Source organism: Pongo abelii, chromosome 5 (assembly GCF_028885655.2).
Source record: "Pongo abelii isolate AG06213 chromosome 5, NHGRI_mPonAbe1-v2.0_pri, whole genome shotgun sequence".
Taxonomy (NCBI): domain Eukaryota; kingdom Metazoa; phylum Chordata; class Mammalia; order Primates; family Hominidae; genus Pongo; species Pongo abelii.
The window spans coordinates 152502770-152525394 of NC_071990.2; the positions used below are offsets into that span (position 1 = coordinate 152502770).

The window sequence follows — 22625 nt, forward strand, 5'->3', positions numbered from 1 at the left end:
GTAGAGATGGGGTTTCACCATTTTGCCCTGGCTGGTCTTGAACTCCTGACCTCAAGTGATCCACCCTCCTCGGCCTCCCAAAGTGCTGGGATTACAGGTGTGAGCTACTGTGCCCGGTCTAGAAGTGTGTTTTTCTGGGACATGAATAAAGTTTGGAAGTAGGCAGTCCCTGGTTGGTGACATCACCAAGTCGTAGGAGCTCAGGCTCCTGTCCCTCTGCTCTGCCGCCTTTGTGGTTTGGTTAACAAGCACTTTGTTCTGATTGATCAGTGAGGCCCAACAGGTCTGCTAGTCATTTGTGAGACAAAGAATGGGAATTTGTAGAGTTTGTATCTGGCCTTGTGCTATGTAAACAAGGAGGCATTGGTGAGTCTTATTTGAGTCCTATGGAGAAGAGCAGTTCTTTGCAGTACACAGAGGGTGCAGGAATTTGTTAACCTTCCCTCTTTTCCAGGATCACAGGGCTTAGGTAAAGTTCGTTGTCACCAAGAAGAAAAAGGAAAGACAAAGACAGGCCCCTGCTGTCTTTAAAGACATTTCCTGAAAGTCACAGTTCTATATCCATTCGGTTGTCCCCTACCTAGTTGCCTGGCCAACTGCAAGGGAGGCTGGGAAGTGTAGTTTTTATACCAGGAAGCCTTAGATCATTTATTAGCAAGCTAAAAACCAAGAGTTTATTACTAAGAAGAGAAAGGAAACTATATACTGGGCGATAAGTGTTTGCCACACTTGCCATTGTAGCATGGTACAAATATGAAGTGTTAAATATGTTACAAATACCTATGATACCAGCAGTGACAGCATGCAAAGGAAGTTGTTCATTTGCATGATACCCACTGTCTGCAGCAGGATTTGCTTTTCTTTCATTCTTTTTTTTTTTTTTTTTTTTTGAGATGGAGTCTCGCTCTGTCAGGCTGGAGTGCAGTGGTGCGATCTTGGCTCGCTGCAACCTCTACCTCCCGGGTTCAAGTCATTCTCCTGCCTTAGCCTCCCAAGTAGCTGAGATTACAGGCGCCCTCCACCGTGCCTAGCTAATTTTTTGTATTTTTAGTAGAGACGGGGTTTCATCATGTTGACCAGGCTGGTCTTGAACTCCTGACCTCAGGTGATGGCCTGCCTCTGCCTCCCAAAGTGCTGGGATTACAGGTGTAAGCCACTGCGCCCAGCTGGAATTTGCTTTTCTTTAGGTTGTTTTGCCACTGGTGTTTTTTTTTTTTTTTTTCTGAGACGGAGTCTCACTCTGTCACCCAGGCTGTAGTCCAATGGCGCAATCTCTGCTCACTGCAACTTCCACCTCCCATGTTCAAGTGATTCTCCCCGCTCAGCCTCCCAAGTAGCTGGGATTACAGGCACCCGCCGTTAAGCCTAGCTGATTTTTGCATTTTTGTAGAGACGGGGTTTCACCATGTTAGCCAGGCCATTCTTGAACTCCTGACCTCAGGTGATCTGCCCTCCCTGGCCTCCTAAAGCGCTGGGATTACAGGTATGAGCCACCTCACCTGGCCTTGCCACTGGTATTAATAGCCCTTGATTTTTGTTGTTGTTGTTTATAATTGACACATAATAATTGTGCATGTGTGTGGGGTACAGTGTGGTGTTTCAGTACTTGCATATGTTGTGTAATGATCAAATCAGATTAGTTACATTCATCACCTAGAACGTTTATCATTTCTTTGTGGTGATAGCTTTCAAGACCTTTTCTAGCTGTCTCGAAATATACAATACATTGTCATTAGCTATAGTCACCCTACTATGTAAGAGAACACTGGAATTTATTCCTCCTATCTAAATGTAGCTTTGTACCTACCGACGGACCAACCTCTCCCCATTTCCCCTCCCCCATCCCTCTCCAGCCTCTGGTAACCACCATTCTATTCTCTATTTCTATGAGATCAACTTTCCTAGATTGCACATGTAAGTGACATCCTATGATATTTGCCTTTCTGCACCTGGCTTATTTCACTTCATGTTATGTCCTCCAGGTTCATCCATGTTGCCACAAATGACAGGATTTCGTTCCTTTTTATGGTTGAATGATATTCCATTGTGTATACAAACCACACTTTCTTTATCCTCCATTAATGGGCACTTGGATTGGTTCCATCTCTTGGCTACTGTGAATAGTGCTGTAATAAACACGGGAATGCAGACGGCTTCTCAGCATAGCGGTTTCAGTTCCCATGCATATATACCTAGTGGTGGGAATGGCTGGGTCATATGGTAGTTGTTTTTTTTATTTTGTGAGAAATCTTCATACTGTTTTCTCTAATGGCTGTATTAATCTGCATTCCCACCAACAGTGTACAAGAGCTCCCCTTTCCACATATCCTCGCCAGCATTTGTTATTGTCATTTTTGATAATAGCCATTCTAGCTTGGTACCTCATTGTGGTTTTGATTTGCATTTCCCTGATAATTAATGATGTTGAGTGTTTTGTCATATACCTACAGGCCATTTGTATGTCCTTTGGGAGATGTCTGTTCATGTCTTTTGCCCATTTTTTATTTGAATTATTTGATTTTTTGTTATTAAGTTATTTGAGTTCCTTATATATTCTGGATGTTAACCCCTTGTCGGACGCATAGTTTGCAAATATTTTCTCCCATTCTGTAGGTTGTCTCTGCTTTGTTGATTGTTTGCTTTGCTATGAAGAATGTTTTTAGTTTGATATAATCCCACTTGTGTATTTTTGCTTTCGTTGCCTATTTTGTTGAGGTCCTATCCAAAAAAACCTTGTCCAGACCAATGTCATGAAGCATTTCCCCTGTGTTTTCTTCTAGTAGTTTTACGGTTTGAGACCTTATAGTTAAGTCTTTAATTCCTTTTGAGTTGATTTTTATAAAAGTGAGCGATGAGGGCCTACTTTCATTCTTCTGCATGTGGATATACAGTTTTCCCAGTGCTATTTATTGAAGAGGCTCTCTTTCCACAATGTGTGTTCTTAGTACCTTTGCCTTGACTTATTTTTTGACAAGGAATCATTTATTCCCTATTTTTCTTTGGGAAAATTCTAATAGAGTGAATTGGTATGGTGTTATATTGAAAAAGAGTAGGTACCTTAATTTATTAGTTAAGATTTGTGTTGGCATTTTTTGCTTCTACCAAATGCTTGGTACAGGTGGTAATAGTTTCCTCACTTCATTCTGGTCTCTGCTTGGACATCGTGGCCTCTGACCACCCCTCCACCCATCATCACTCTGTTAGCCTTTTACCCCACTGAACCTTTATTTTTCTGCATGTCATTTATTCTTTCCAGTGATTTTATTATTATTATTATAATTTGGAAGGGAGGAACTTCCCTCCTCCACTAGAGTATAAGATCCACGAGGACAGTTTTGTTTATAGCTGTATTTCCTTTACTTAGAACTGATACAGAGTAAGTGCTCAAACCATTTGTTGAATGAATGAAAGAATGCCGAATGAATGAAACAAAGCTTTCTTTCTGATTTTGTACCTCAAATGGTTTCCCCTGCCACTGCACAGGTAGTGATTTTTGCTAGGCAATGAAACAAAAATGGTAAACCAACCTTTCCCCAGAGCCTCTGAGTGAGATCTATATGCAAAGATAAGTATCTTCTCACTTATGAGCAAATATTTTTGTTAAGTGAGATGAATCAGGATCTTATCTCTTGGCATAAAATAGACAGAGAGGACAAAACATTGCTTATTTAGAGACACACCCAGACATTCATTAGCGTCCCAAAATGTAGCTTGGTCTTTTTCCTAAATAGTGAATTATTTTAGTGTTTCCCATAAAAGGAGCTGTGCATGCTAAGAATTTTTCTAGCATAAGTCTTTGGAAAGGCTTCTTATGTGTCATTGAGGTCCAGATAACCCAAGGGCCTCTGTGACTGCTTGGACGTCATGATTAGTGAGCTGTGTTGAACACATTGTGTTTGAAACGCACAGGCTTAGCTGGGCCAGGTTGGAATGCTTCAGATTCATGCTTCCTGTCCTTCCTGAAAACTGGCAGTGTGTTTGGCTTAAAGTATGCTTGTTGACAGAGAAGTGTCCTTTGTCTATCTAAACCTTAATAGCTGTTGAGCTTTGGTTTTTTTCTGTTTTGTCTTTTTCTGGCACAGAGTAGAGCCATAGAAAGGCAGAGAAGTCACTAAAAAATTCAGCCAAGCCTTTTAATTTTTTTTTGAGCCTTGTACACATGATGAAAAGAAAAAAATAGGCTTTTTATTATGCTTTACACCAAGTGAGGGCTCCAACAAGGAGCAAAACAGCAACAAACTATAACAGATGCATTTTCATGAATCCACTTTTTATATAAAGCTTCCTTTGTTGGGTCTCATTTTCACAAAACTAATTTTTATTTTGTTTTTTGTTTTCTCTTTAGATTATAGATGAAATCTTAAAGATTAATGAAGATACCAGAGTACATGGCCTTGCCCTTCAGATCTCTGAGAACTTGTTTAGCAACAAAGTCCTCAATGCCTTGAAACCAGAAAAAGATGTGGATGGGTAAGAAAATAAAATCAAATAATCAACCTTTATGGCTAAATCACTTTTTCTGTTGTGCCTGCTTTTATTTTTCTAAATTTCTTCTATTTATTTCAACTGTGTCAGTAATTAGATGAAAAAAATCATTTTAAATATTTCAGGAGTCTGTAGGACTTTTTTTTTTTTTTTTTTTTTTGAGATGGAGTGTCGCTCTGTTGCCCAGGCTAGAGTGCAGTGGTGTGATCTTGGCTCACCGCAACCTCCACCTCCTGTGTTCAAGCGATTCTCCTGCCTCAGCCTCCTGAGTAGCTGGGATTACAGGCACCTGCCACCACGCCTGGCTAATTTTTTGTACTTTTAGTAGAGACGGGGTTTCACCATGTTAGCCAGGATGGTCTCGATCTCCTGACCTCGTGATCCGCCTACCTTGGCCTCCCAAAGTGCTGGGATTACAGGAGTGAGCCACCACGCCCGGCCCCTTGTCTCTATTTTTAAATAAATAATTAAACATTTTTTTAAAAAACAACAATCTCCAGTCCTGTCGTAGACTAACTTTAAAAGGAGAAGAAGCACTAATCAATGAGAAAACTTTCAGAACTTGAAGGTCCTAGGGCATAGTTTCAAGTCTTTCATAAAAGGAGAGGAATTCATGCTGAGGCCCAGCCAGGAAAAACCAACCAAACAACAACAGAGAGTAAAAGGAGAAATTATGAAAATGGTTCTAAATGTCTCCATTCTGTTACTAACTGAGATTGACGTGCTCAGTTTAGGCTAGATAGCTGTGGAATGTTTTGTCCTAGATTTGAACAGGGAAAGGCACAGAACCTTTCAGAAGTGTGTGGTCCCTCATTTTTTCCACTGCCCCCCACCCCGACTTCTCAAGGAGATAAATATCGAGGTCAAGTTGAAATCAGACCTGTGACCTGTGCCTCAATCCCAGGTCTTACTGGGTCACTCCAGATTTATAGGATTGGTTCTGGGTTTTGAGTGGACTGCAGGACCATGCTGCTGTGTAACGCTAGGGGTGCTAGTCCATTGGGGTCCATTGAAAGGAGCTCCCTGGAGTTGCGAAGTGAAGCCCTGTATGGCCTTAGGCTGTGTCCTGGTATACTGGCAGAACCAGAACACCCAAGGTCAGGGCCAGGGTGAAGTTTCCTAAGGTACTGCCTTAGAAAATGAATGGCCTTTATTGCCTGCTTTCTCTTTAATTCATTTTTTATGGGTTTTTTTTTTTTGAGACAGTCTCGTTCTGTTGCCCAGGCTGGAGTGCAGTGGCATGATCTCAGCTCACTGCAACCTCTGCCTCCCAGGTTCAAGTGATCCTCCTGCCTCAGCCCCCTAGTAGCTGGGATTACAGGCACGTGCCATCACGCCCAGCTGCTTTTTGTATTTTTAGTGGAGTTGAGGTTTTGCCATGTTGGCCAGGCTAGTCTCGAACTCCTGACCTCATGTGATCCACCCGCCTCAGCCTCCCAAAGTGCTGGGATTACAGGCGTGAGCCACCATGCCTGGTCCTCTTTAATTCATTTTTATGTATTCTGTCTATCAAACATTGACTTGGATGTTATTTCGGGTTAATATATGTACATTACATGTGAGTGATTTTTTTGGCTGGGCTTTGACTTAACCTACTCTTTTATTTTCTGATTCAGAGTAACAGACATAAACCTGGGGAAGCTGGTGCGAGGGGATGCCCATGAATGTTTTGTTTCACCTGTTGCCAAAGCTGTAATTGAACTTCTTGAAAAATCAGGTAGGATGCTCCTTGAGAAATGCTGCTGATTTCTATTTATTGATATTTACATTATTTTTAATAAGGATTTGTTTGGGGAAGAATTAAAAAAATTTTTTTATTATTATTCTGATATCCTTTTAGGATGTTTCTAGAAGATTCGAATTGAACATAGAAGTGATATTTCACGTTGACTTTTTTATTTTTCTCATCTTTTGGGAGATACAAATGAATACCTAGAAACTTTTTCTAGTAAGACCATCTTATAAATTAAAAGAGAAGTTGGTAGAGATAAATGATTAGCCCTGTTTTAAACATGCTCAGTTTCTCTCATGAAACAGTCAAAATAACCACAGTAAAATATACTTCCAGTTTCAGCTTACTAAATCTGTCAATATGTAGCCTTAGATAAGACTTACATTGAAGACTTAAATGAGGCCAGGCACAGTGGCTCATGCCTATAATCTCAGTGCTAGGCGAGGCCAAGGCCAGAGGATCACTTCAGGCCAGGAGTTCGAGACCAGCCTGGGCAAACATACTGAGACCTTGTCTCTACAAAAAAAATTTAAAAATTAGCTGGGTATGGTGGCATGCACGTGTAGTCCCAGCTATGCTGGAGGCTCAGGCGGGAAGATCGCTTGAGCCCAGGAGTTTGAGGTTACAGTGAGCTGTGATTGCACCACTGCACTTTAGCCTGGGCAATATAGCAAGACCCTGCCTCAGAAAAAAAAAAAAAAGAAGAAGAAGAAGAAGCCATTAGATGTAGTTTAGGGCACAGAAACCTAGGTTGGGATTTATTGGTGAGCAGCTTGCTTTTCAGGAGTCAGGACTTAATTTCCATTGTTGTCCCCTTGACTGGCATTTTTATGTCAGTGAAATAGAAATGAATATTTTCTCTTTCTTCATTATTAAATTTAATGAGTAAATTACTACCAAATATTTATATATTTAAGGGCTAACTGAGAACATAAAGATTCAACTAATTGGGCCAGCACAGTAGCTCCCACCTGTAATCCCAGCACTTTGTGGAACCAAGGTGGGAGGACTGCTTGAGCCCAGGAGTTTGAGACCAGCTTGGGGAACACAGGGAGACTCCATCTCTACCAAAAAAAAATTGTTTTTTAATTAGCCAGGTGTGGTGACTTGTGCCTGTAGTCCCGGCTACTTGGGAGGCTAAGGTAGAAGAATTGCTGAAGCCTGGGAGGTCAAGGCTTCAGTGAGCTGTGATTACACCACAGCACTCCATCCTGGGCAACAAGCAAGATCCTATCTGGAAAAAAAAAAAAAAGAAAAAATTCAACAAACTGAATATTTTTCTCTACTCCAATTTGAATAGAAATGAAGCAAATGCCCCTCCCTACCCCGGAACATCCAACAATCAAAGAAAAATTTCAAAAATATATGGCAAAGTTTTATTAAAAGGTTAACATTCAGTATATATATGCTTTTTGGACAGTAATATTAAGCTCAAATCTATGAAATAATCCATATATACAGTGCTTTTTCATTACGTGGATTATCAAGATGAAGATTCTGAGCCACTTCATTAGAAAGTACTCAAAGAAAAGAGTAAATTAGGCTGGTTAATTATAGTTACATATTGTGGGAAGAAATTCAGCAACAGGAATTGAAACCAAAAGGGTTTGAATAGAGAATTTTTGTTGATAATAACACCCCACTCCTAGTTCCTAGTCATTGTAGGTTGGTGCTGAGAAAGGTCAACTTTTATGTTGTTGAGACATTCTTGCTCTGTTGCCCAGGCTGGAGTGCAGTGGCATGATCTTAGCTCACTGCAACCTCTGCCTCCCAGGTTCAAGTGATTTTCCTGCCTCAGCCTTCCAAGTAGCTGGGATTACAGGCATGTGCCATGACGCCTGGCTAACTTTCTATATTTTTAGTGGAGATGGGGTTTTACCATGTTGGCCAGGCTGATCTTGAACTCCTGACCTGAAGTGATCTGCCTGCCTCGGCCTCCCAAAGTGCTGGAATTATAGGCGTGAGCCACCGCACCCAGCCTAAAAGGGTCTTTTTTTCTTAATATAAAGTTCTTAAAGGAAAGGTCTGAAGTTTTGAGTATAATATTGAGTTTTATTTGGTTAGTAGGTGTCAACCTAGATGGAAAGAAGATTTTGGTAGTGGGGGCCCATGGGTCTTTGGAAGCTGCTCTACAATGCCTGTTCCAGAGAAGAGGGTCCATGACAATGAGCATCCAGTGGAAAACACGCCAGCTTCAAAGCAAGGTACATTTCATGTTGGAAACATACATCTTGAAGGCTTATGTTAGAACAGAAGAAAGTCTAGAAATGTATAAGCTAAGTGCTTAATTCAAGAAATTAGAGGAAGAAAATTGAATAGACCCATATCCATTAAAGACATTGAATGAGTCTATTCACCAGACAAACAAGAAAAGGCAACAGGTGGTTTTACAAATGAGCTCTATCAAACAAAGAACAGATCATTCTAATACAATCCTTTTCTCTAGCAAATGGAGAAAGAAGGAACGTGGCCTAACAGACTTTATGAGTGCCAAAACCAAACAAGGACAAGATGCTAAAGGAAAATTAACAGGCCAGTTTCAGCTATGAATATAAATGAAATAATCGTGAGCGAAATCTGAGAACACCAAATACAGCAGGAAGTAGGGTTTATTTTAGGATTTCCAGGTGATTGAACATGAGAAAATCTATTACTGTAATTCACCACATTATGATTAAAAACTAAATTCTCACCATAGTAAGTACAGAACAGTCATTTGGTAAATCTAGTATCCATTATGACCTTTTGAAAATAATTATAATTTTGATGAAAATTATTAAGAAGACCCATATAAAAGCAGAGGTATCATCTTCACGAAGAAGATTGCAATATCTTAAAGATATGAATTGTCTGCAAATTATAAGTTCCTGACATATTTTTTGTAGAATTTGACAATCTGATTCTGAAATCCAAATGGAAGCATAAAGGACAAAGAGAGTCAAGACAATTTTGTGGAAAAACTAGGTGGGAGACATTCCCAGCCACATAGTGTGAATTATTATGCACTTACAGTCATTAGGATAATACGGTAGAGAAACAGATGATCGGAACAGAAGAAAGTGGAAATTTATGCATATATGGAAGCTTGAGAGCAGGTACCACAGATCAATGGGGAAAAAATTAACTATTAAAGGCCGGGCGTGGTGGCTCACGCCTGTAATCCCAGCACTTTGGGAGGCTGAGGCGGGCAAATCACTTGAGCTCAGGAGTTTCAGACCAGCCTGGCCAATATGGCGAAACACCGTCTCTACTAAAAATACAAAAAAATTAGCCAGGTGTGTTGGCGCAAGCCTGTAATCCCAGCTACTTGGGAAGCTGAGGCAGGAGAATCGCTTGAACCCGGGAGGCAGAGGTTGCGGTGAGCTGAGATCACGCCATTGCACTCCAGCCTGGGCAATAAGAATGAAACTCCGTCTCAAAAAAATAATAATAATAATAAAAAGTGTATATATATATATGTGTGTGTGTGTGTGTGTGTGTGTATATATATAATAGACAAAACTTGTCTATATATATACAAAGGTGTGTTTACAAATGGTCAGAGCAGCATGTTTATAGTGCAAAAGGTTTTGTTTGTTTGTTTAAGACAGAAGGGAAGTGGTGGTTCTGTGGGTCTTGGCCCCTTTCTGCTGTCAGGGCTGAGTTGGCTCCATGAGTTGGTGAAAGCGGTATCTAGCCAGGTGCAAGGGAGATGGGCAGGATTTCGCCTTCACTGATGGGCAGGCCAGCGGTCCCCTGTTGAACGGTGACTCTTGAATACTGAGAGGACGGCATCCCTCCCTGAGCATCTTCTGGAGCTTGGTGACCACTAGGGAATGTATCTGAGTCACGTGCACCAAATATGTTACCGGTGGCAGCTATTCGAGTTATCCTGAGTTTGTGCTGGTGTATCCGTACAGGTCTGCAGCAACTTCAGCTCTTGCCTCCTCAGAGGAAAGAATTGGACTGAGGGCCATAAGGCAGGAGAGACTGAGGCAAGTTTCAGAGCAGGACAGAAAGTCTAGCAAAAAGCTCTAGAACAGTAAGGAAAGGAAAGTACAACTTGGAAGAGAGCCAAGCAGGCAACTTGAAAACCAAGTGCACCGCAACAAGTATTTAAACAGTGACCTAAATGCCCATCAGAGTGAATGGATAAATCAGTATAGTTGCATGTAGAGTACGCGTAGACATAGTTCATAAAACAGAATGATATACAAGCAGTGAAAATTAATAAACTAGAGCTGTAGATAGCAACATTTTTTTGGTTTTGTTTTTTGTTTGTTTGTTTGAGATGAAGTCTCGCTGTATCCCCCAGGCTGGAGTGCAGTGGCGCGAACTTGGCTCACTGCAACCTCTGTCTCCGGGGTTCAAGTGATTCTTCTGCCTCAGCCTCCCAAGTAGCTGGGACTACAGGTGTATGCCACCATGCCCAGCTAATTTTTGTATTTTTAATAGAGACGGGGTTTCACTGTGTTGGCCAGGCTGGTCTGGAACTCCTGACCTCAGGTGATCTGCCCACCTCGACCTCCCAAAGTGCTGAGATTAGGGGCATGAGCCACCGTGCCTGGGCTGGAAGAATTTTTTAAAACACTGTTCAATGAACAAAAATCCAAGTTGCAGAGGGATGTATTTCATACAACACCATTTATATATGTCTGAAAGCAACACAACATATATATATGTAATCTAATACATACATACATATAATATGTATTATATATAATCCTAATATATATATAGAATCAATATATATATTTAAGTCAGGACATTTAGATCACTGTTTAATATATAAGGATTATATATAATATATATTAAATTATTATGTATTACATAATCCTAATATATATATATTAGGATTCCATGCAAATGAAGTAAAAATATAAAGAAATAATGTAAACTATGAACCAAATCCAAAAAGCATTTATTGAGGCAAGGATGTGGATATAGACGGAAAGAAAACCTAGACACCTTCACGCCTTTTTTCTCAAACTGGGTAATAGGTGTTGTCTAGGTTATTGTTTTCCATTTTTATGTCTGAAATGATTGTTTTTCATTTTTAAAAACGACGGTACAGCTCACAGATTTCAAGCAAAGTGAAGTTTTAAATGAATTCATTAAGTACAATCAGTTACTACAGAATGTGATCTAAAAATACATGTTCCTCATGTTGCAGGGTGAGAATGGAAATGAGGAGTAAATTGTAATCGTGCCAGGGAAGCCAGGTGTCTCAGCAGATTTGGAATCTTTGCATGGCAGGTGGATCTAATTTATGTAATGCTTGGGTTAAGACAGCTCAGGAAGGCAGCCTTGCAATGAAACGTGAACCTGTGTGCGTTTTTAGCAGTCACCACATGGTGGCAGCCTATCCAAGAAAATTCAAGGGCAATATTTTGCACTTGAGAGCCCAGAAATTTGGATTTGGAAGCTCAGTGGAAGAGGAAAATAAACCTTGCCGTGCACTGAACAGCTGTGGTGAAGAGAGAAAATACCTTCCTTGGCAACTGAATGTTTTCGCAGCTGTCACAGATACTTTTGCTAGTTGTATCTGTATTTTTGGAAAACAAAGACATTTTTCAAAGTACTTTTTTATTACGGGAATAAATCACCTCGTCTCTCTACTTTGGGATGAATCTCATCCGAACTTTGAGAACGATTAAGTGGCTCCACTTTCTGGAGAATCTAGTCATTGGGTAACATTCTTGTTTTCATATGTTCCAGAAGGTTCTCTTTCATAGTTGATGTTGCACATACATTTTTTTCCCTAAGTCCTTGGTATTTATAGTGGCACCATTGCGAATGTTAGAGGCTATCAACTTTCATTCTTATTATTGCTTCATCTTTGTAGCCAAAAATATGGGAAGAAATGTTCATGGCCCCGCCCCATACTTGTCCCCCTCTACCTGGCCTACCTACCTATGTCAGGCTCCTGTCCCACCACAAATGACAGCCTGTGTCTTTCATGTTAGCAGCTAGTCTTTCACTAGCCACATACCTCCCCGTAACCCATATGCCTCCCTGTGCCTGCCTGACATTTGAATTGTCACTGTTCTATTGTTGTATTTTTACAAGAAGAATGTATGAGGCAGAAAACCCTTGCCATTCATTTCCTGAGTAGGAATTCTAGCCTTCCTTGGAGTCGTGGTAATATGGAGACATGGTAATATGTGGATTGTACCACTCAATGGCTGTCTGGAGGCCACAGTGGTGCAAAAAGCCACCTAGGCATGGGTTAGTGTCCTGGGGCACCCAGTCTGGACAGGCTCTGTCCACACCTGGCACACCCTTGGAAAAGCTTCACTGTGAAAAACACTGGAAGTGAAAATTTTAACAACGGATAGGGATTTTTTTCCCCTTGAGACAGAGGCTCACTCTGTTACCCAGGCTGGAGTGCAGAGGCGCGATCTCGGCTCACTACAGCCTCTGCCTCACGGGTTCAAGAGCTTCTCATGCCTCAGCCACCTGAGTAGCTGGGATTACAAGCGAGCACCATCATGCCTGGCTAATTTTTATATTTTTAGTAGAGATGGAGTTTTGCCATGTTGGCCAGGCTGGTCTCGAACTCCTGGCCTCAAGTGATCCACCCACATGGCCCTCTCAAAGTGCTGGAATTATAGGCCTGAGTCACTGTGCCTTGCCCAGATGGGATTTTTGTTGTCCAGTTTAATCAACCAAGAATAAAAGTGCATTTTAAGATTATAGTCTATTTAACTTCTCCTTATTGGCAATGGTAAAAGAGTTAAGGAAAAAAGAGAATAAGCTTGGGATTATGGCTACTAAGTAGAAGGACGTTATCTTTGACGGGCATTTCTGTTGTGCTTATTTGTACCTGACATGGAACAAGGCCCCCCCAATCCCCTCAACACATACCTGCTGTGGGACATCTGGCTGGAGATTTCCAAAGCTGAGGGTGAAAGGTTTGGGCATCGGGTGTGACTGTGTAACACTAGAGTTCTATCTACCATCTCTTAAACTACAGGTAATCTTACCGGTGTGGACTGACCTTCCAGTTATCAGGAAGCCTGCTGCAACCACTAGAAACTGCCTTTGAAGGTTTCCAGTCCGGCACAACATTTGTGTTCTCATTGAACAGTAGAGCATAGGCTTTGGGGACACACAGCTCTGGGCTCAAGCCTTAGCTGTTGCTGCTCTGAGCCTGTTTCCTTGCGTAGAAAGGCGATCATAATACTTCCTACTTTATGGGACAGTTGTGGGAATGGAATTAAATACTAATATGGGCCGGGTGCAGTGGTTCATGCCTGTAATCCCAGCACTCTGGGAGGCTGAGGAGGACAGATTGCTTGAGCCCAAGAGTTTGAGACCAGCCTGGCAACATGACGAAACCCCATCTCTAAAAAAGTGCAAAAATTAGCCAGGCGTGGTGGCTGTAGTCCCAGGTACTTTGGAGGCTGAGGTGGGATGATCACCTGAAACTGGGGAGGTTGAGGTTGCAGTGAGCTGAGATTGCACCACTGCACTCCAACCTGGAGTGCAGGCTGGAGGAAAAGAAATATATGGGTCAATTAGGCAAATGTGGGTCAATTAGGCAAATCACTCAAATCGTAAGTAGATAAACTAGTAAAATAGTGTGACTTACCATCCCTCACTGGAAGCCTGGTATTACATACTTCCATTGTGTGAGTGGTGGAAGGAGAGAGTGTCTCCAGCTTTCTGTCTGTGAGGTCTCCCAGCAGAATATTGGCCAAGGGAGTGAAACCAAAAGCAAGACTACCATGAGACAACGTCCCAGAGAGAGGAGGGACTGACCAGAGCAGGTGCCCAGCTTTGGCCAGTCAGGCTCATCTTCCAGTCCTCAGTAGATTATTATCAACTTTAAGTGATGTCACAGAGTTCCTTCCTCCAAAGCTGTGGACCTCTTCCTTCCCATGCCTCTTGTTACTCGGAAATCACTCTACTTCCAAACATGTCGGCTGGAGATCCCTGATGGGCCAGTTACTACTTTCAGGCTCTGTAGGTTTAAAGAATAGTTATATCCAGTTAGTTACAAAGAGAAATCGATCCTTTCTCTGTCCATCTGTCTAAACGGAAGGATATTCTGTGGACACTGATTAGGTTTAAAATCTCCATGGAGCCTGAGCATGAAGAATTGAACTTCTTAGGGTTCCACAGAAAGCAGAATGGACTTCTGTGTTTGGTAGCTTTGTAACTTACGCCCATTGAGATGTATGGTTGAAAATTGAGAATGAATTTCCTGTTCTGTTTCTGAGCATCTTTTCCAGGCTTGGAGATGCGTTGAGCATTTCCACGGAGACCCTAGAGGTGGGGAGGGGAAGAACGCCTGGGCATTTGTCCAAATTAGCCATATGCTGTGGAGTGTCACATGTCAGGAAGCCAAGGCACTGAAGCTAGAGTTTTTGGGCAGGGCTAGGGAACCCCCCGCCTTTTTTCCACCCAAACGCAGGCCCCCACACCCAGCGTCCTTGGCCCTGCAGGGGAATGACACTGTTGGTTTCACTCTCAGGAATGAGCCTAGATTTGGAGGTAACCTCTTCCTGACCCCGATGATTTCACTCTGATGCCAAAACCAGTCTGAAGTGGGTGTGGTTTTGCATTTGGTGTTTACAAGGTGGAGTGGTGCCCTCTGCATGGAAGGGAGAGGTAGGCAGGTACGGCAGGGCCCTGCTCGCTTGGGAGTCTCCTCTGAACCTGTGGTTAGGGCACAGCTGGACAATGCTGAAATGGTCTCCAGCTGGGAGATGAGGTGAACCTCAGCTGCATGCCGAAGAAATAACCTAGAAATCAGAGAACCGTTTTATTTTGTTTTTTTCAGAGGATCTCATTTCTCCCTCTCCTCCTGAGCACAGAGACCCTCAAAACTGGTATTCACAGAAGGAAAAAATATAGATCTTTCACCTTTGAAGGATCAAAGTGTCTAGGGTTTTTTGTGTTTTTTTTTTTTTTTTTTGACAAAGCTGAACTATTACAAAGTCCTTTTCAGTTTAAATTTAGTGCATGGCATGGCTCATGAAAGACTTTTAAAAGTGAATTGGAAAATTCTAAATGTACTTATACATGTGAAAGGATGACTTCTTGAAAAAAGAATAATGTCTGTTCCAAACGGGAGAACAGAGGAACTCTAGCTTTTAAACTGCACTACATTAGTGAGTTACATGACAATTCTCCTTTTAACAGGATGGAATGCACTTAAAGCAGTAATGTGCTATAGTGACAGTAATGACAGCCAATGTTAATTGACAGAATGGCTACTCTGAACCAGGCACTGTCTTGTACTCCTGTTATGTCAGTGGTCTTCACACTTATTCTGTTAGGCAGGACTGTCATCCTCCCCACATTACAGATGAGGAAACTGAGGCTCAGAGAGGAGACTTTGCAAAGATCATGTGATTAAAAAATGGTAGAGGTGGCAAAACAGCCTGTGTTTTTAACACTGTCCCATGTCAGCTCTTATTCCAGATCATCACATAAAGTCCAATCTCTAATCTTGAAAACCAAAAAGCACCGGCCACCTCAGATAAGAGAGACCAAGACCCTAGACATTCGACTTGTGTTGAATTCACTCTTATTTTATTTTGATGTTTGTAATCCCAGAGCCATACTTGTTAAGAGAGTTGAGCTGAAGTAGAGTGAATGCTGTCCCCTCCCTGAGGCCTGGGGCTCATCACCAGCTATCCAGGCTCCTCTTTCAGCGGGGATGGTGAGCACCTTCGGAGAGGGCAGGGTTGGACACACAAGACAGCCTCAGTTATGTGAGTTCATCTCCTCCCCTGCCTGCTGTGGGTGAGATGGAGAAAAAAGTGCTGGACCCTCCTGGGCATTACAGCCTTGTACTTAGCGAGTGGCTGAGGTCATCAGTAGCCCAGGTCATCAGTAGTGTGGAATTAAGTGCACTGAATAGTGTTGGCCCCTGAGCTTTGTTTGACAGATTTAAGGGATCAGCTCACCACTTTCCCCTCTTGCTTCTGTCTGATCATTGCTCTGTTTGTTAATACCAAGGAAGAAGGTGAATAGAACTTTTTAGAAAGCCAAAAAAATCTTTATTAGACTTTATGCCATTATACTTAGTGTTGAGGGAAGGATTTGTGAGACGATATATTCAAACTAATGGGCATGAGACCAAGAAGGGGCTGTGTGGCGGGCGTGGTGGCTCACACCTGTAACCCCAGCACTTTGGGAGGCCGAGGCAGGTGGATCACGAGGTCAGGAGATCGAGACCATCCAGGCTAACACAGTGAAACCCTTTCTCTACTGAAAAAAAAAAAAATACAAAAAATTAGCAGGGTGTGGTGGCGGGCGCCTGAAGTCTCTGCTACTCGGGAGGCTGAGGCAGAAGAATGGCGTGAACCCGGGAGGCAGAGCTTGCAGTGAGCCGAGATCGCGCCACTGCACTCCAGCCTGGGCAATAGAGTGAGACTCCATCTAAAAAAAAAAGCCGGTGACGGGGGCCGTGTAATTAACAGACTGATTGGTCTTAGGTGGTTCAGAATTTAAGCTGAGAAACTAAGATTGAGAAGAAATGGTGTATTGTTGTTACATCAAATATGTGAGTAAAAACATAATTAAAACACCATCTATCTCCAGTTTTCCCGACATTACCTCCCTTTTACGATGCCCTTCCTGTACCTTATTAGGCAAAATATTCTAATTTCAGTCTCATTGGATTATGTTCTAAATGTTTGAAGGTTGGTGTGAACATGGAATGTATTTTCTCATAGATATAATAGTATAAATGGTGTTAGGGTCATGGGATTGCAAAGCCAGTTCCACTGCGGTGGAATCATATTGACTTCCTTTCCGATTTTTCTGTGGGAAACTTCATCTGGAGCTTTAATGCACTTCTTAGCTATGGGGTAAGTTTCAGCCTCCATGACGCTTGTGTTACTTTGTAGTTACCTGTGGCCAACCACAAATAAATCTTTGTGGTCATCAGGGGCCAGATGGGGAAGTGAAGTGTGTACTGCACAAAAGAGAGCCTACCCCAATTCTGGAAGAAGGGCTGCAGGCCTGTGTCTCGCAGAGAACAGGTGGGAAGCATCACCTTCAGCCCACTGGCAGCAGGTCATCTCCCATTTGCTTTTCTGCACTATCAGCAGAGTCTGGCTTCCTTTTCCACCCCTTCTCCAATGTGAATGCTTTTTAAGGATGTGGAGTTAGAATTTTTAAAAAAATTTTTTTTGAGACAGAGTTTTGCTCTTCTCGCCCAGGCTGGAGTGCGATGGTGCAATCTCAGCTCAACGCAATCTCCGCCTCCCAGGTTCAAATGATTCTCCTGCCTCAGCCTCCTGAGTAGCTGGGATTACAGGCATGTGCCACCACACCCAGCTAATTTTGTATTTTTAGTAGGGACAGAGTTTCTCCATGTTGGTCAGGCTGGTCTCGAACTCCTGACCTCAGGGGATCCGCCCACCTCGGCCTCCCAAAGTGCGGGGATTACAGGCATGAGCCACCACGCCTGGCCAGTATTAGAATCTTTTAATGGGAACGTCTTAAACATAACCTGTAACAATGAAGCACCTTATAATTGTGCAGAGAGTTCCTTTTCATGGCTTTTCATATATGCCTCGCATTCACCCAGCAACCCTGCAAACTGGACGTTATGCTCACCAGAGAGCCTTGACCCTGATTGTCGCTGGCAAGGAGCAGTGTCTGGACTTGAACGCAGGTCGTAGGACTCCACTCACGGTGCTCTCCCCACTGCACCTCAATTCCTCACTTTTCAAAGGAGGCAGTAGAGGCCCAGAGAGCTTCTCAAAGGAAACAGAATGCAGAAATCGATGTGCAATGCGAGGCTCAGAACTGAAAAGCATAAATGTCAGGAAACGCAGAGCAGAATCTTCCCCTGCAACGGCAGTTTGCATGAATATGAAGACGCTGTATGGATGTAAGTTTGTGGCTGGCGGCATGAGCATAAATCCTTGGGGCTGCTGTTCCTCTAGGAGCCTGACTTGCCTGGTGTTGCTCTGAGAACTGCAACTTGAGCATTTCCTTAGTTTTGTACTAAAGGAACCAAAATAAGGTATTTTGGTTCTAAGTCTTTGTCATGTGAAGGAAACTTCCCGTTACCATCCCCCATCTACACACACATTCTCTCTCTTAGCCCCACATTTGAATTTTATGTTTTTCCTAAAGTATAGGGAAGAGAATTATTATTATTATTATTATTATTATTTTCTTTTTGAGACGGAGTCTCGTTCTGTCGCCAGGCTGGAGTGCAGGGGTGCGATCTAGGCTCACTGCAAGCTCCGCCTCCCGGGTTCAATGATTCTCCTGCGGAAGGGAATTATTTTTGATGAGTCATTAAAGTATATCCATTCCCAGAATGGTGTTGCATTTTTCCTTTTATCATCTGTCATGACTTTTTTAAGTGTGAGACTTACTTCCAGAGGAATTGTCTTTTCCAGCATTTTGGACACAACTAAATATCTTTGATATTTTCTTCTCATATGTTGAGCAGTAAATTAAGTTGAATGGTGAAGTCAGAGGTGAACTTAGGAACATTTAGAAAAAGGAAGGTCATTTATTATTTTTTAGGGGAAAAGTTTGGTAGAAAAATGCTGTAATCCTAATTCCCAGATGTCCATTTGGCTTGTAGTCATTTTGATTTATGAAATAATCATAAGAAATGTCTTAAAATTTTAAAAGCCAATAATTTGTTCTACTAATCACAGATGAGAGTGGAAATAAAAGAAATACGCCCAATTCCTGAAAGGAAAAAAATTCTCCCAGGATGAGATCATTGGGTGGACGTGAAGTGGGTAAAATACCTTTTGCTGCAATTGTCATCCCCTTATCTTGCCAAAGTATGACAACATTTGAATGAAGATGGTTTGATGTTCTTAGTTTAGAGTAGTTATACTATTATTTTAACATTCCTATTTAATGGTATGCTTAATACTGCAGGGAAAGGTAGATACAGATTCATAGCTACAAAGCAATAATCTAATAATCAATGTTCATTTAATTTCAAATACAAAGTTAGACATTCAGAGTTAAAAAAAGTTAATGAATAGTCTGGGTGCGGTGGCTCATGCCTGTAATCCCAGCACTTTGGGAGGCCGAGGCAGGTGGATCACGAGGTCAGGAGTTTGAGACCAGCCTGACCAACATGGGGAAACCCCATCTCTACTAAAAATACAAAAAGTAGCTCGGTGTGGTGGCACGCGCCTATAATCCCAACTACTCAGGAGGCTGAGACAGGAGAATCATTTAATCCGGGAGGCGGAGGTTGCAGTGAGCTGAGATTGCACCACTGCACTCCAGCCTGGGCCACAGAGTGAGATTCCATCTCAAAAAAAAAAATATATATATATATATATTTACATATTATATTATATATTATATAATATATTTATATATAATATATAATATATTTGTATATTATATTATATATTATATATAATATATTTGTATATTATATTATATATTATATATAATATATTTGTATATTATATAATATATAATATATTTGTATATTATATATTATATATAATATATTTGTATATTATATATTATATATAGTATATTTGTATATTATGTTATATATAGTATATTTGTATATTATGTTATATATAGTATATTTATATATTATGTTATATATAGTATATTTATATATTATGTTATATATAGTATATTTATATATTATGTTATATATAATATATTTATATATTATGTTATATATAATATATTTATATATTATGCTATATATATTTATATATTATATTATATATTTATATATTATATATTATATATTAATATTTTATATATATAAATGAATAAACAGGGCATCTGCTTATGAAACAGTCTGCTTGAATGAAATCTCCATTTGCAGGAAACACACTCTACAGTAATGGCAGGACTGTATCAGGCATGGTTCCTAATGCCCATTTCTGTAGCAAAGTCACCAGTAGTTCCTAATTGCCAAAAGTGTATTTTTTGCTTTTATCTTGCTTAACCACGGCTGTCATATAAACCTGTTGGCCATACCCTTTTCCCTTGGCCTGAATGAAAATGCCCCTTCCTGCCCTTCCTAGCTCCTGGTTTCCATCATCTGTTCGTTATCTCTAGCCATTTAAGATTAGTGCTCCCCAAGGATGTCTGTTAACCTGCTTTCCTTCCCATTCTGCCAGTTTCCCTTGGGGAATCCAGACTTCTGGTTTTAACCATCACCTAAATGCTGTGTGTCCTGACCCACATCCCCATGCTCCCAGGCCATTCTCAGTTCCAGACCTGGGCACCCAGCATCCTGCAGACGCCTCCTCCAGGAGATCTCAGTATCTTGCTTTTCCTCCTACCCCTTCTAAGGCATTCTCAATCCGGCTTCCAGAGGAATCTTCCTAAAACACATTTGACGGTGTGAGCCACATACTGTAGCCCAACCTGACAGCTTCTTTTCTATATTAAGAAAAAGCGCGGCCGGGCGCGGTGGCTCACGCCTGTAATCCCAGCTCTTTGGGAGGCCGAGGCGGGCAGATCACAAGGTCAGGAGATCGAAACCATCCTGGCTAACACGGTGAAACCCCATCTCTACTGAAAATACAAAAAATTAGCCGGGCATGGTGGCAGCCGCCTGTAGTCCTAGCTACTCGGGAGGCTGAGGCAGGAGAATGGCATGAACCCAGGAGGCGGAGCTTGCAGTGAGCCGAGATCGCGCCACTGCACTCCAGCCTGGATGACAGAGTGAGACTCGTCTCAAAAGAAAAAAAAAAAGAAAAGAAAAAGTGCACACATTTTGACATCTGATAAAAGTTATGTTTTTCTTAGAAAAGTGACATCTAACTCTTTATAGAAACTTTGCCACAAGGTAGTCTAGGAGTCCCCTTGCTTCCTAAGATTTTCATGGACGTGCCCTGTCTGATCATAAAGCATGTGGCACAGTGGCTTACGCCTGTAATCCCAACACTTTGGAAGGCCCAGGTGGGCAGATCACTTGAGCCCAGGAATTCAAGACCAGCCTGGGCAACATGGTGAAACCCTGTCTCTCCAAAAAATATTTAAAAAACGAACTGGGCATGGAGGAGCACATCTATAGACCCAGCTACTTGGAGGCTGAGGTGGGAGGATCGCTTAAGCCCAGGAGTCAGGGCTGCAGTGAACTGAGACTGCAGTGCCACTGCATTCCAGCCTAGACGACAGAGTGAGACCCCATCTCCAAAAATAATTAATTAAATAAAGCCTTGTGAAGAATCTGCCGTGGAGCATAATGTAACCCATAAAGCCACTTAACTGGGCGCACATAAACTACAGTGTGTCCCAGTTCATTGAGAGTGAAAATCAAGCAAGGGACCACCTCAGTGTGGTAGAGCCACCTCCCCGCCCTCCAGACCCCGCTCTGTTCCCTGTGTCTGACCATTGACTGGCCATCACTCAGGCACTAGTTGAGAATGCCAATGTCTTTAGTTATTGTAATTTTAGAAGCACATCCTTGCCGGACAAAGCACCTACCTGTTAATTTTTAAAAGTAATGTCCATCATTTTGAACATTGTTTTCTTTCTTTTTTATTCAGCTGACCCTCATGAGGAATTTAACTTGGTTTTCTGAACTGTGTTGGTAACATTTGAAGGACATAGGAACAGTTTTCATAGGTCTCAAGTGATATAAACCACAATTCTTTAGAAAATATCTTTTTTTTTACCCATTCTGGATTTTGAAATACATACAGATCTCATACCTCAGATTCTCATGTGATATGAACTGTTTCAAAACACATTGATAGCAGAAGATACATACTGTCTTCTAGTCAAGAGGGTAGCGCTGTATTTAGTTTAAAACATTTTAATGCATTTTATTTGCTAAATACAAAATTATAATATTCTGTATAACTTTCCAAATCTCATCTGTCCTCCCTTTCCCCCATCTCTTTATATTCAGATGCTTGTCCCTCCAGCTTAAAAATTCATAACTTTGAGAAAATTTGTCTTCATGTTATCTAAACTACTGCACCCCCACACGCTCCCTGTTAAGTGTCTGCATATCTGTGTCTTACTATTGTTTAAAATTCGGTTCTCTGCCTGGGGAGTGGGGTGGTTTGCTTTAAGCTGCTCCACTCAAGTCTCAGCAGAGAAAGCAATAATTTGTTATGAGATAGAGTTTTAAGCCAAGCTTTGGCCAGGGTCTCTCCCATTTGGGAGGAGGAAAGTAGGAACAAGTGAGACGATAATTCTTCTTGAATTTTAGCTCATTAAAATCTTCCCTTGTCCTCGGCAGGCTATTTACTGATTTAAGCATCTAGCACTTTTCCTTTCCAGAAAGAATTAACATCTACGATGCAATCGTTGCTAAAGGAGGAGGTTTTTGTGTTTTCTCTGTGGAATTAGCTGTTCCCCAGTTGCAGATGAGCACAGCCCACTTTAGAGTTGTGTGTAGGTATGGAGTTGAGGGGTCGGAATGAGATTTCCAAGATTTATAGGTAATGAAAAGAACAGGTTGTATCAAAGACACCATGTGTAGGAAACT

General features: G+C 41.6%; 1 protein-coding gene across 9 annotated transcripts in view; it reads left to right on the forward strand.

Annotated features, from left to right (window-relative positions):
- MTHFD1L (methylenetetrahydrofolate dehydrogenase (NADP+ dependent) 1 like) overlaps positions 1-22625 on the forward strand; it is a 240498-nt gene that overhangs the window by 12522 nt on the left and 205351 nt on the right. For 6 of the 9 annotated variants that reach the window (XM_024248174.3, XM_063725058.1, XM_054558321.2 and 3 more), the window contains exons 5-7: positions 4346-4470; positions 6102-6202; positions 8282-8421. In XM_024248174.3, the coding sequence (XP_024103942.2) occupies positions 4346-4470; positions 6102-6202; positions 8282-8421 (366 nt within the window). The remainder of the gene's footprint in view (positions 1-4345; positions 4471-6101; positions 6203-8281; positions 8422-22625) is intronic. The other 3 variants (XM_002817487.6, XM_063725059.1, XM_063725061.1) reach the window with 1 other exon arrangement.